Genomic DNA, 14,790 nt, shown 5'->3' on the forward strand with positions numbered 1-14,790 from the left:
TTCACATAAAATAATGTTTAATCCTAATGGATTGCTTGTTCTTCTCCATACCTAGGTCTCCATATCTCTTAGGAATAGAGAAAGTTAAAGATAGGACTCATATCAAACACTATAAATATTATTTAAATATTATTACATACAACAGTCATCAAATTGATAATATTAATCTTAACAGTAGTTTTAAGTAGCAATAAAATATAAGGTATAAGAAGGCAAAGATTGGGAAATTTCTTACATGTGAATAACTGACAGATACCTTCTATAACCTACAATAACATAATCTCAAGGAGAAGAAAAAGAAGATCGAAGGTCAGTATCTCCAAATATTAGTACAACCATTCTCCCAGTAATGTCTCATTTGGCAATGAGGTTTGCTTACAGATAATATGGGCTGGAGCTTATGGCCTATATTAGCAAATTCTTACAGGAGCCACACTATTCGCATCTCTATTAATTCCCAAAGGATGACAGATTCCTGATGTAAGAGGGCAAGACTAAGCACAATTTAGGGTGGTTGGTTGTTTCTTTTCCATTCTTTGGTTGGGTAAGAATTAGGCAGAGTACAACATAAGGAAAGGTGTTAGGGAAGAGTTTCATGACTGTAAATTTCATATGAGTAGGAACCATGTTTCTCTTGATTAGAAAACCAGCATAGTGCTGGGCATGAAGTAGGTGACAAATATTTGTCACAAATATTAATACATTATAGAACGAATGAAAGAATAGACTTGTACCAAGATTTGGACAAGGAAAAATTATGCTATACTAATTACATTTTATGAGTTTACAGTCTAAGATTTCTTATATCTTACACTACATATACATATATAGTAAGAATGTTAAAATGCTGAAAACGAAGTTAGTCTCAAAAGTTTAAAATGTTGTAGACTTGTGACAGAAGGAACAAACTTTATGAAAACGGTCCTGCTTTGTTCAAGTGTGCTCTAAATTTAAAAGTACCTGGTCTCTTAGAGGATTAAAAAGGAAAAACAGTCTGTAAATGGGCAATGCTATAGTGGATGGATTACCTCTACTAATTTAAGCAATAAAGAAGGGGAAATAGAGTAATTATAATATACAAACTTAGAGTAATTTTCTTCCAGTGTTATAACCCCAGATTTAAAACACATCTTTATTGCTTTTTTTGATCAGGAGAAAAAAAGTGAAATAATGTATGTAAAAGAAAACATTTAAAAGTATCCCATGAGATTCTCTCTCCCTTCTAAGATATCTACTTATTGGTTGAGAATTGAGCAGCTCATATCAAATAAAGCAGTATGGAAGAGAAAGAAAATTCAAGCTTTACTGAAGTAATTGCATTTTTGGCTATTAATCAAGGAATTTAACTTCTATTAAGATGCTTCTATTTTAATACTGTCATTATTATTTCTTAACATCAAATTTGTGAATATATACATATATATGAGTTAACATAGATATTTATGAGCAATTTTTGTTTTAAAAATAAAGTAGATTTTGTATTAAATTTTATGTTCCTTTTCTTTGCATGTGTCTACTCCTTGTTGTTTGGTATATTTGACCATAACCAGATGCCACAACTGTCTTGGTGGAAATTACCTAACTGGCAAGTAAATGCCAGGAAGGAAATAGCCTCTATAAGGTTTATGTAACTGAAACTTCTAAATAATAGTAAATAATAAACAAAAATGTGTAGATGTGAAGTTATAATTTTCTAGAGAATAAAGAATTGAAAACAAACATTTATGAAGCATTTATAGATTACTAGATGATTTTATTTAAATTATAATAACCCTGTCAGGCATGTATATTTGTTATTGTTATCCTCATTCCAAAATAAATATAGTCAGATAGAAAGAGGTTATGTAATATGCACAACTTAACCTAATTAGTAATTGATAGTGCTGGAATTTGAACCCAGTTTGCTTGGATCTGAACTCTGTACTTTTACTACAACTCAAGATGGCATAGAATTGTTTAAAAGCTACTTTAAAATTCATGTGCTTGTGCATGATTTTTTTGTTTTCAAGGTTTCCATTTAAGATTCAGAATCACTGTTGGAATTTTATTGTCAGGTATATTTAAAATATGCAGAATAACTTCCATTACACCAATGTGAGTTGGAAATATAGAGGATAAATGATCTACAACCTCACAAATTCTTTCCTTGTATTTCTTTTTCTTATACTTATTTCCGGGTTATTATCATGGTGCCCTGGAGCTGGATGTCTGTTGAGAGGAATGAAGCTGAAAGGACTTAGTGAGCCCAGCAATATGATGGGCAAACAATTGGAAATGGAGAGTCATATAACTCCTTTCTATCCTGAAATAACTTCTCCTCTTTGACTTAGAGTTTTCATTGACTTGAAGTTTTTGATCAGTTGGAATAAGAAAAATGAGAAATAGAGTGGAGTGCAAAAGCAAAGAAACAGAAATACTGAGGCAGTTATGTTGGGAAGGTATGTTTTTTTCCCTCAACCATGCTATTCTTTCTGGGAATAGAAACTTGCATTTTATTTGGAAAATCACCTTTCCACCATTATTTGTCTTATGCTTTGATTTGGTTTGACTCCAGATCCAGCCCCAAGGGTGAGTGACTTAACATAATCAATGTATTCCATAACCTGGCCAATAGAGATCTGTGCAGAAATGGACTTGCAACTCAATTAGAACTAATGAGGTAATGGAATTTTGCTGCAGCTTCTAGGAAAGAAATTCTCTTTTCTATTAGACTTGATGCGATATGAAGATGCCGAGAATTTAGACTGCAGCAGCCCTCAATACCACAGAAGAAAACCAGCCAACCAGGAGCACACAGAATGCAGAACTGAGATATTCTAAGACTTGGCTCTAATGACTCCATGCGAACCTCTATGTCACACCACAACTGAAGAGGGACCTGCTTCTGATATATTCCCATTTTTGTTTCAGCCAGTTAGAACAAGGTTTTAAGTCTCTGGGAATTGGAAGAAATCTAATGGCTCCAAAGGCAGAGATGCATTTTTTAACATTAATTTGATACACATTTATTAAAGTATTTTTACGTGTTTTTACTGTTTTAGGATTTGATGATAGACAAGAATCACAGTTTCTTCCCTCATGGAGCTTACAGTTTGATAAAGAAGATAAACAAGTACAACAACAATTAAATGCAGTGCTGATGAGATAAGTATATGGCAGATGTAGGCCTGGGTGAAACAGAAGCAATGAGGAAGGGCACAGATAAAATTGAGTCTAACTGGTCTTTTTTTTCTTTCAGTCTTTTGGGACATTTACTTGGTTTCTATAACTTATGAGTCAAAAGCAAATATTGAGTCTTTTTTTTCCTGTAAGAACAATTTTCTCTTCTAAACTATACCTTTTGCTCAGAAGTGAAAGCTACTTAATTCATATAATACCATTTCAATTATTAGAAAATTTTAGAGTATAAACTTTCCTTCCTAGTTAATGTACAACATTTTTATAGACCAAGTGGTTTTCAAACTTTGCTGCACAATTGAATTGATTGAGTATTAAACCAAATAAACCCATGATGTCCAAGCCTTCTCCACATACCAATACAATCAGAATGTCTAAGAATGAGTCCAAGGTATATTTTTTAATCCCCCAAATAATTCTGACGTGCAACTGAGTTTGGCAACCAGAGTTACATTTAAGTGCTTCTTAAATTTAATGTGCATACAAATAAACTGGAGTATTGTTGAAATGCAGATTCTGCTTCCATGGACTGGGATGGGGTCTGAGAGTCTGTAGTTCCAATGAGATTCAAAGTGGCTCCAATTCTACTTTAAGTAGCAAGGTTCAAACCAGTGCTATCTAATAGAAATATGATGCAAGCCAAATATGTAATTTTCAATTTTCCAATAGTCACATTAAAAAAACAAATCAGGTGAAATTAATTTTATTAATGCATTTTATTTAAGCAAATGTAACCAAAATATTATCATTTCAAACTGCATTCAACATAAAAATTGTTTATGAAATAATTTCCATTCTTTTCTGAGGTAGTAAGACTCCATGTCCAGTGTGTATTTTATGCTTACAGCATATCTCAATTTGGAAAAGCCGTATTTTAAATGTTCAGTAGACTCATGTGGATAGCACAGAAATTGTGTGTGTATTGGATAGCACAAGAATAGACCATTGGATCCTATCAATCCACATCATGAAAAGACCAGATAGACCATTTTTTTTTCATTGCAAATGGAAAGCCAATGATTACTTACCAATAAGTTTCCTATTAAAATGACCATCATGTAAAAAGGAATACAACTGAAACGACTTGCCACCTCCATGCAGTCCCATAAGGTCTCTATCCACTCTCCACAAAGAATTCGGAACACAGTCAGGTAGGAGTGGAAGAAGTCATGCATATGCCAGTGTGAGAGCTGACAGTCTTGACTTATTTGGCAGACGTTTTCTTTGTAACTTAAACCAAATAGCTTCAGGCCAAGAACAGTAGAAAAGAAGACGAACGTGAACAGCAGCAAGACCAAATTTTTCAGGGCCATTAATGAGTTATTCAGAGTCAGCATCAGAATCCTAAAAGTTGGCCAATATTTACCCAATTTGAAAATCCACAACTAATAGGATGGTGTACAAAACAAAAAGAACAAGAAACAAACAACAAAAACATGGTTAGTGTTTATTATGATGTATATTTAAAATTTTATCAGCATTATACACAAACATATATAGTCATTTAATGGGCAATTCGAAATACATTTTAAATATTCTGTAACTTTGTATACTGGATTAATCTCCAATATCTTCTAGTTATCTACTTGTTGATCCCCATTCTAATAATGTACTAGTTACTTTGATATCTGGTAGGGCAACTATCCATTCTTTTTTTCTCCATAATCAGTTGACTATTTTTCCTCATTTCATAGCTAGATGATACTGAAAATTCGGTTCCATTTGAATTCCATTGAATTCTTTTGAGGGAGCTATTGTATATTTCTGTTCCAAAGAATCATATTAAAGACCAACCACAACATTCCAGGTATAGTCTGAATACTCCCCTTCTTTGCACTAATTAATTTCTATTTACATAGCACAAAATTATCTTAACATTTTTGGCCATTTTATCACACTGAGTCTACAGTCATCTAAAATTCACACATCACTTTCACATATGCAACACCTCGCTCACTCCCCCAACTCTTTTCTAATATGTAGTTAGTTGGCCTTCTGGACTCAAGAGTTGGACTTTATATTTATTCATGTAAAACATAATCATCAGTCCATTACTAGACTTTCTGGTATTTGATACAGTTATTTATCATAATTTCTGCATTTTCCAGTTTCCATAAATTTGATGCCTACATCTTGTACATATTTCTTTTACTCAGAAAAGTTTATGGATGAGGACACAAGACAGGGCTCTGAAGAAGCCTCCGCCTAGGAGGTAATCATTTGGGCAAGATAAATCTACTTAATTGTTCTTGATCCCTGCTTTATTTCTTCAACTTGTAACCAGGATGTGGCCATATATCACCTATCAAATGCTTAACTTTTCCATAAATGCCATTCTAATAACATTATTTATTTGTTTGGTTTTCTGTTCCTCACCACTTGCTCTCATTACAGATATAAACTGATTCTCACCTAATTAGTTTCATGATGATTTACATTGCACTGGCCCGAATGGTCTTCCTTTATAAAGTTTCCTACCCAACACTTAGAAATACCTGATTCCAGTTTCCTACTGACATACTGGCCTTCAGCTTCTGGGACTCTTCATTTTCCTGCTTCCCAAAACTTGTCCTGTAACCCTGACACTGCTTCCTAGAATTACATCTTGAATTTCCTACATATATGGCCAAATTTCCTTTAATTCATTGGCCAAATAACAATAGAGGTTGCTTACTTTTTCTGCACCACTTTCTAAGCTCTTTCTATGTGATTTAATTCATTTAATCCTCCCAATGTCCTGTGGGTTCGGAATTACTATTATTCACACTCTATGTCTGAAGATAGTGAGACAAATTTTTCATAAAATGAAAAGCAGGACTGGGATTCTACTTACCAGTTTGTATGATTGAAAAACAGCCAACCCCTCAATATTTGCTAGAAAAAGGTCTGTTAAACCAAGGAACACGATTAGGCTATCAAAAATGTTCCAACCTACTTTGAAATACCCATACGGATGCATGGCAATTATTTTTAAAATCATTTCTGCTGTGAAAATTCCAATAATAACCTAAATGAAAACAAAACACATGCGTGAAAATATGATCTCAATAGCTCTATCACAGCCCTCTTACAGAGAAACAGTCAATCTTCATTGATGCACTCTTTACTGCTCCTTTGCCAAGATCTGATTATTTTTGGAAACTGTATTACGGAAAAGATTCATACATTTTATTTTACAATCTAATGTTAAATGCTATCTACAGGATTTTAAGTTATTTTATTAAAGCCATCCTGGAAGAAAACAAAAGAATATTTGTGGGTAAAAATGAAACACTATGTACAAAATCTTTATGTTAATAAAAACCACCTAGGAAGAAAACAAAATAATATTTGAGAGTGAAAAATCTTTGCATTTTGAATAGTTCCTTTTGAGATATGGAGTACATGTTGTTATTTATTTTTTGAAACTGTGAGAGAATAAAAAAGGTACATATACAATCCAGAAAAAAAAGGAGTAAACCTATGGAAACTGTCTTTTGTAAAGTGTAATGTCAGGAATAACTAAATTATTGTTTTGGTATCAGGTAAATGTATAATTCAAAACTGACAGCAGTTTGTTTGTATTAGTATCAAGTCATGAAACAACAATAAAATCAAAGAAATTTAAACTGTAAACATTTGCTTGAATGTGGCTTGCCTTTAAACTCACAGAAACGTTTTGTCTTTTGCACCGTATATGAAAAAAAGTAAAGGTTAATCTCAAAAATACCTTGTCAAAATGATAAGCCCTAATCTAAGGCACAAACAGGAGCTTAGAGGAGACAGGGCCAGATGCTGTTGTAGTCAGGTATCAGTGAATAAAATGTGCCTGTTATGTCACCTCTATCCCACCCTGATCTATGGGGCTGTGGTATCAAGATGATGTATACTTGGCAAAGGAGGGGGCAAGAAATAATTTACATCTAACCTGACTGCCAAGCAGCTAGTGAGCACCCCAAACTTAAACAGCAGAATTTTCAACTCCAGCTATAAAACGATTCAATGATAAGAACATTTACAATGGACCCAGGGAGAAGTATGAACACAATACCTCATCCAGTATAAATATAATGCATTTGCAAAATGTTGGAATTATACAATAAAATAATAGGGATAATAATAACTAAAGTTAAAATTGCAAATGAAATAAGTGAGAATCTTACCAGGCTTCCAATGCCAAGAAAATGGCTGACTTCTTCACTCATTGGATAATGTTCCAAGGCCAAAAGTATTATGCTTAATATTACACATATGGCCATGAAAAGATCAACAAATGGGTCCATTATAATAATACGGACAAATTCTTTAAATTTTAACCAACAGGGAGAACAATTCCAGATCAAGAAAGTTTTAGCAAATCTATACCAGCACAATGGACATTTCTTCTTTGATTCTTTAAGTTCTGAAAGGAAAGAATGGAAAAGTAACATGACAGCAAATTGTTTACTTTAGTTCTTAACTAATAGAAAGTATTTGACCTTCAAATGCAAAGGCAGCTTTGAAACTAGACTTCTGATTGAGTCGTAGCAAATTGAAAAACACTATACTAATAAAAACATAGCCGAATAAATTTCCTCTATTTAGTTCATGCTTGCTGAGTCACAAAGTAAAAATGAGACAAACTGCGGATTGGAAGCAAACCAAAGGAGTCTCTCTCAAGAAAATAAATACACAATATAGTTGAGAATATGATAATTTATAATTTCTTGATTTATAAATTTAAAATAATAATGCTTTTCAATAATTTCTATGATAAAGATTTGCTTGTTATAGTTAAAAATGATGTCATATATTCCAACCTCTATCTGGAGTAACAAATTAATACTTCTATATTGTTTTTAATGTTTACAAAGGAAATTTCTTGGCCATATTTGGTGAGCCTTCTCAATATTTCTAACACTTATGTATTGTTCATCATAATATTTTCATGTTATTCCTTAAATTTTGGTTATCATCATCTAAAATTCTGAAGAAATTTCAGAATTTCTTTAAAAATGAATCCTATTTATGTTCATACTTTCTATAGTGTCTAAATATTTTTTACTTTACCTGCTTTATGTCTGAGAGTAGCATCATCCGACACATCCACACAGGTGCTCATAGAAATTGATTGTCTTTTCTTCATTTCTATTTGTGTGGTCTTGGTCTGAAAAGAAATGTGACAAATCTAATAGTGGTTTCTGCCCTTTGTAAAACAAACATTGTAACTGTAAGAAGGTATATAACCTGTTAAAATGGTGATTTTTACCTAGAGGTCCTATTCTGGGTTCCATGATCTGCCACCCTTTATACCATAGGCTGTATTAGACCTATTTAAAATTATTTGGAAAATGAATGTGCATAACTCACAAGTCAACAAAATCATCTTATACTATAAAGTCAACAATAAAATGAGTAAAGGCTGGGAATGTTAGTGGTATTATCTATATTTGACAAAGAATACAATGGATGGTCAAGGATTATTATGAAGTATATCAGATGGCAAACTTGCTACTGAATGACAACAGAGTGTTTTCCTAGTACTTTAAATTTTTTTCCTTGAGAACATGTTAACTTTATAACTGTAAATTCACGTGGTAAAATAAAAATGATTTGCTTCTGTGATGATGAAATAAGTCTGCAAGAATATCAGGTAATAATGGAATGGATTTAAAAGGTTCACCTAAATTAGAGCATATATCCTACTAGATGTATAGAATAGAGGTAGGTCCATAAAGGAAAAACTTCTGTTTCCCAGGTCTCTCCAGCAAAGGTTTGAAGGGACACTCTGTTTCACTGATCTGGTTACACAGGGTTAAAGGGAATCATTGTATTGAAAAGGCACTCAAAACTCACATGTTTTGAGGCAAATGAGTTCTGTATATTCACAATTATCACATGTATAGCCACAGATGTTCCCAGTGACCATGTGTAAAGTCTGTGTTTCAATTGAAACTCTAAGAAACTGAAAATGGGAGGATAATATAGTGGTTGCCAAAATTATATTTGGCACACACAGTGAATGATAATATTCATATGAAGCCAGTTTGTGGTAAATAGGTGAGACGTTGGATAGAGGTAACAGGTTTAGGGACTGTGGCTGTCCTGGCACTGAGGGCATCAGTGGTTGAGCCTCACCTATAACCCATACCTGCGACACTCCAGCAAGCTCTGCTGTGATCTGTCTGATGGGGCTGAATAGAAATCAAGAGAATTAGTGGATTCATGTCATTCAATATCAGTCAAGTCTCCTCTTATTTCATAAACCCTGGAGCCTGAGGAGTTTAAAACCAACTGTAGTGGTATGGAGTTCCATCAGGAAAATGACAGGTTCTACAAGTCTACAGATCTCCTTCCCCTCACATCTTTTTAAATCCAAAAATTAAGCAAAAAGCTCAGAATGTGAGGTTAGTTTATTTACTTAAACCTTCCCTATTCCAGAAATACATTATAGTAGACTATAAAATTACATAGAATATGTTACAATTGATACAATTCCAAATTTCTGTGAGACGAAAATCAGGAAAGGTATAATTTTTTGTTATTTAGACTTGACAGGGAATTTTAAGGTTACCTTCATAAAGATGCTACTTTGTGATGTAGTGCATATTAGTCATCAACTATAATCTTAATGTAGAGAAAATACTACCCATTAGACTGTTTCTGATAGGGACTGTGTTTGATGGAATCACAGCAAAGAGCCATTCAGTGAAGATACTTGTGTGTGGAAGATTGTGGGCAATAAGGTTGATTACATGGCCAATGCTCAATTCTGTACGAATTTGGCTTGAACCCTGGATATATTTCAAAATGTTATATGAATTACCATGTATCGGCCTACCGATACTTATCTCTATTGAATATATTTATCTCAATCAAGCTTTTCATAAATATTGAATGAATGTCCACAAAATGGTCATCTTCCAATGATATAGCTATTTTGCAATGCCAAAATGAGAGTATTATGATTCAACAACACTTCTTTGTGGAAGTTTAAGTCTTAATAAGGGCCCAATGCTTGAATTTTAAACAATCTAACATTAAATTAGTCTGGAAGAAGGGGATAAGAATCTCCTTCTTAGAGGGGAAGATATTCTCTGGAGGGGAGGTACAAATAAGGAAGAATGGAGTCATATCTCTAGCATTAAGCTATGAATACCAATAGGGTTCAGCCTGGAGTCAGATTTGCTCTCCATGCAACAGCCACCCCGGCCTTTCTGTTCCTCGGACTCACCCTGCACTCTTCCTCTATTTAGCATGGATTCATTCTTCAGAGCTCAGCTCAACTGTTCCTCAGAAAACCTGTGCTGATTCAGAGAAATCTATCATACGGTCTCTTAGCACCATGCCTCTCCTTTATAACACTCACCACAGTTTTTTAAAAAAGACAATAAACCAGTCAACCACTAGGTATCCAATACCCAACTTCAACAATTAGCAACATTATACTCTTCTTGTTTCATCTACTCCTCACCCCTACTTTTTTTCATGAAAAATTTTAAAGCAAATTTCAGACATCACCATTTTCAGATAAAACTTTTACAAAAAAAAAACTCATAGTCACAACCTACTCAATTAGCAATTCTCGGATATCATCCAATATCTATGCTCAATTTACTTTCATGGCTGAAAAATACCTTGTTATGGTTTATTTGTTCTAATTGAAATACAAACAAGACCTACAAATTGCATTTCATTGGCATATCTATTTGATTATCTCGCAAATTAATTTTATTTTCCCCGTGACACAATTTTAAAATATACTGCATCATTTATATCATTTATATCATTTATATTTTCTACCTTCCTAATTTGGCTGATTGTGTCCTTTTAGTGTAATTTAACCATTCTTCTCTCTCCTTTCATGTCTAAGAATGGTAATTAGATCCTGAAGCTTATTAGACTTAGCTTCAAATTTTAGCAAAAATACTTCATGGTTGGTGCTTTGTGTTTCCTATTCCATATCATTAAGAACCACATCCAGTCTAATTGTCCTGGAGCTAATTACAGCTTTGTGTTTATGGTAATTTGATAGTGTATCATACATAAGACAATTAACTTCATGAAAATAGACACTATATCTGTGTCTATTTAAAAGTTTTATCTTCAGTGTTCAGCATAATATTTAGCAAATAGTAGATTGTCAACACTGTTTTAATTAATTAAATTGATGATCTATGTCAGTTTAGATGGGGAAAGACATTTTGAAAATATTATATTCATACAATTGTAGGTATCTGATTCTTTACCTGAGGTTTTGCCAGTATCCTGACAATTCAGGGAAGTTTCCACCTGAAAACTGTGTAATTGATGGAATAACTGTGTACTTGATGGAATGTTTCAACATTGAACTCCCCCCACCCAGAACAATGAAGTAAAGTGGTAAACAATGGGTTTTCTTCCTGAGTGTTGAGAAATCAGATACCAGTAAGTACAGATCAAATCTTGAACTGGAATTCCTCAATGAGGTTTAAATGCAATTAAATGCAAGCAAGCATGAAAACACTTATTCTATATCTAGCACATAGCTGTCACTCAAATATTATATGGTACTATTATTTATGATGATGATGATGATGATGGTGATGATGATGATGATGTTGTTGTTCATTATCCCTAAAAGGAATTTATAGTCAAAGAATTAAGCATTTTATTTTAATAGAGTATTCTCCTTATGAATTGTTGTACTTTCTTGTATTACTTATAATTAGACATTGGCTTTTTATAATTTTTATAATAGGTGAATTAAATTTCTCTAGGATAGATACAACTACAAAAATTTCTCATACCTGTTTTAATATACAGTTAGTTCTACATTTGCTAGTTTGGAGACTAAATCTATTTTCTCATATGATATGTTGGATAATTCCTACATCTCCAAAGGCTTGTCACAAAGGGTGAATGTGATAATGTATATAAAGCATTTAGCTTTGAGTCTGGCACATAGTAAATAATCAACAAATGTAATATGATATTAACATTGTTATCTTGTTTTTAAATAAACAATTTCCAAAATGTGATTTTATTCAGAGACATACACATTTTTCAATGAAGGTCATATGTTATCATGGACTGCTGAGTGTGAAAGTTTGGGTAAATCTATCTTTAATTTGGTGTATAATTTTGATATGTTATACTACTTTTCCAGTAGTTCTTAGTTAACATTTTGCCAGTTCTTAGTATATTCTAGGCACTGTGTGCTAAGTACCTCACATACATTTATTGCATTTGGATCTTACAACCTATGAAAAAGATACAAGAATTATATATATTTTACAGAGGAAAAAGCTGAAGTTTAAGATTGTCTTAATAGATTCAGCAAATACATCTCATAAGTGCCTAAAATGGACTGAAATCTGTACTTATCTGACTGAAAAATCTGTGTTTTTAGCCAATATGATCTACTATTTACTACAATGTTTAGAATATAATATAAAGAATACATATAAGCAATCCTCTTATAATTCCAACACTGGAATTGGAATTTGATTGATCTTAAGCCAGAACAGTCATCTAGAGCTTTCTCAGTAAGTTCCATTAAAAATTTTTCTCTCTTCAGTGTTTTATTATTTATAAATAATAATAAAATAATTTTTGTGAACATTATTTTAAACCTCATTTCCCAGAAAACTCCTACATTATGGAATGCTCTAGGGTTCTTCCAGGAGAAGAAATCTTTTATAACTGAAAGATTTTAATTAAAAATCAGAAAAGCTTTATGTGATCCAGAAGCATATAAATGAACAGCGATATTTGGAAATTGGGAAAAATCCAAGTTCTTTATAAGCTGAGTTAATAGAGCATCTTATCTTTGGATAATAGAAGTATTGTTGTGCTCTTGGATGCATTTGAGTGTAACCATAAGCCCTTGAAATTCTGAAATGCCGTTTCAGAACAAATTACACATTCAATGTACTGTTTAGACACCAGTCATTCAATGTGAAGGACCCCAGGCTTATTGCTAGAGACAGAAAGCTTTTATAATTGGTTTTGTAATCAGATTACTCATGGGTGATATAATGGCTATACTCAATATACTCTTTTAAATAATGTTTTCTTCATACGGTCTCTAATTGTTTCTTGTTTCAATGGTATACACGTTATAGACTTTGTGGACACAAATATATATCAGTAACTTATCATTCAGTATGATCTGACATCATGGTCAGGCCCTACTTTTTGTTTGAATGACTTTTCTAGTGCCTCTCCATCGCTGCTGTCTCAATAAAGGGTCATATGTAGGAGAGTTAGCATTTCCCTCTTTATAATCCAGGGGGACCTTTGGTATAACCTCCCCACTTGGCTGGCCTTATTACACACTAACTTGGTGCCAGAGTGAGTACTGGCCCCTGAATTTTCCCCCTCTTGTCTATGTGTGAGGGTCTGGGAGTATGGCTCCTTCCTATCCTTTGTATTTTGCCTCAGTCTGGACCTTTTTTCCATCTACGAGTACAAGCGAAGTTCAAGGAAGAGGTGTGTGATTGCAAGAAAGCTATTTCTTATTGCTTTCCTACAACCTGCTCTTCCTTACAGCATACTTGCAGCACAAGTTTGATGTTTAAAGATGATTTTCCTCAACTTCCTGAATGCTACTTCTTTCAAAGCTTTTAGATTCATATACTGAAGTTTAAGCTATGAATCTAAAAATCTTGAAGATACATTCAAGCACAATACCAAGGACTTAAAACCTTATTAGGTTTTACTAATCATGGATTTAATTATTCTATGGATAAAATAATTCTCCACATGTACATCAAAATGCACAGTTCCTTCTCTTAAAGGATATAGAAAGCCAATAAAATGAATTTTTTCTTCTCATTTAATAATTTCAACCCTTTGCATTTTTATCCATTCCTTTGGCATTTCATAATATACTAAATTATGAAAGTTACTCTCACTTTCACATAGAATACAGAAATTTTCCAAAGTTAATGCTGATGTTGTGTCTGAAGAAAGTTTGGATTACTAAACTATATGTCATTAGAGAAGTCAATTTCTAAAAATAAAATACTTCATTGTTAGCAGTTGTGATTCACATTTTTGGAACACGAAAAAATTGTATACATTTAAGAAACCTTTAAAGATGTGGGTCCTTCTTAACAAAGTGCATTAGCGAAGGAATGTTGTAGCAGAAGTGACAACTGTTATCAAAATCCATCTTGATCTTCTGATCATGTACCATGCACACGAGCATCTAGCAGAAGGCAATATACTCTAAGACCCTGAGAAGATACCTCTAGATCTGTAATTCTAAGAAGCATTAAAAAATAATTATACCTCAGCTGATGCTTTTCCTTCTTGAAGTTCATCTGAAGTTTGCTGAAATTTGGGTTCAACCTTCTTAGCTTTTTCAACAGCTGTGTGCTTTTCTTCTTCATAGGCCATAGCAATTATGCCCAAGAACAAACTTGCCATATAAAAGGCAAACCAAAAACTTATCACAACAAAAAATATCATGTAGATCTTCCCAGAAGCATAAAGGATCTAATGAGATTTGGAAAATAGGACAAAAGAGGGAAATGTTATTTGTCTTTCTGTATTCTTCTATTTTAAAATGATAAATGATACTTTGTTATGAAAGTAACTTAGTCGTGAGTAGAAGGCAATCATAAGACTGTTTAGTAGTGGCTTTGCCTGAGGAAATGAAAGAAAAGC

The 14,790-nt window shown here is 33.0% G+C and overlaps 1 protein-coding gene across 2 annotated transcripts in view; it reads right to left on the bottom strand.

Moving 5' to 3' along the window:
- SCN7A (sodium voltage-gated channel alpha subunit 7) overlaps positions 1-14,790 on the bottom strand; it is a 95,144-nt gene that overhangs the window by 41,776 nt on the left and 38,578 nt on the right. For both annotated transcript variants that reach the window (XM_037849980.1, XM_037849979.1), the window contains exons 10-14: positions 14,413-14,619; positions 8,206-8,302; positions 7,320-7,558; positions 6,011-6,184; positions 4,206-4,562 (exon numbers count right to left, since the gene is read on the bottom strand). In XM_037849980.1, coding sequence (XP_037705908.1) covers positions 4,206-4,562; positions 6,011-6,184; positions 7,320-7,558; positions 8,206-8,302; positions 14,413-14,619 — 1,074 coding nt within the window. The remainder of the gene's footprint in view (positions 1-4,205; positions 4,563-6,010; positions 6,185-7,319; positions 7,559-8,205; positions 8,303-14,412; positions 14,620-14,790) is intronic.

This window comes from Choloepus didactylus, chromosome 9 (genome assembly GCF_015220235.1).
Source record: "Choloepus didactylus isolate mChoDid1 chromosome 9, mChoDid1.pri, whole genome shotgun sequence".
Taxonomy (NCBI): domain Eukaryota; kingdom Metazoa; phylum Chordata; class Mammalia; order Pilosa; family Megalonychidae; genus Choloepus; species Choloepus didactylus.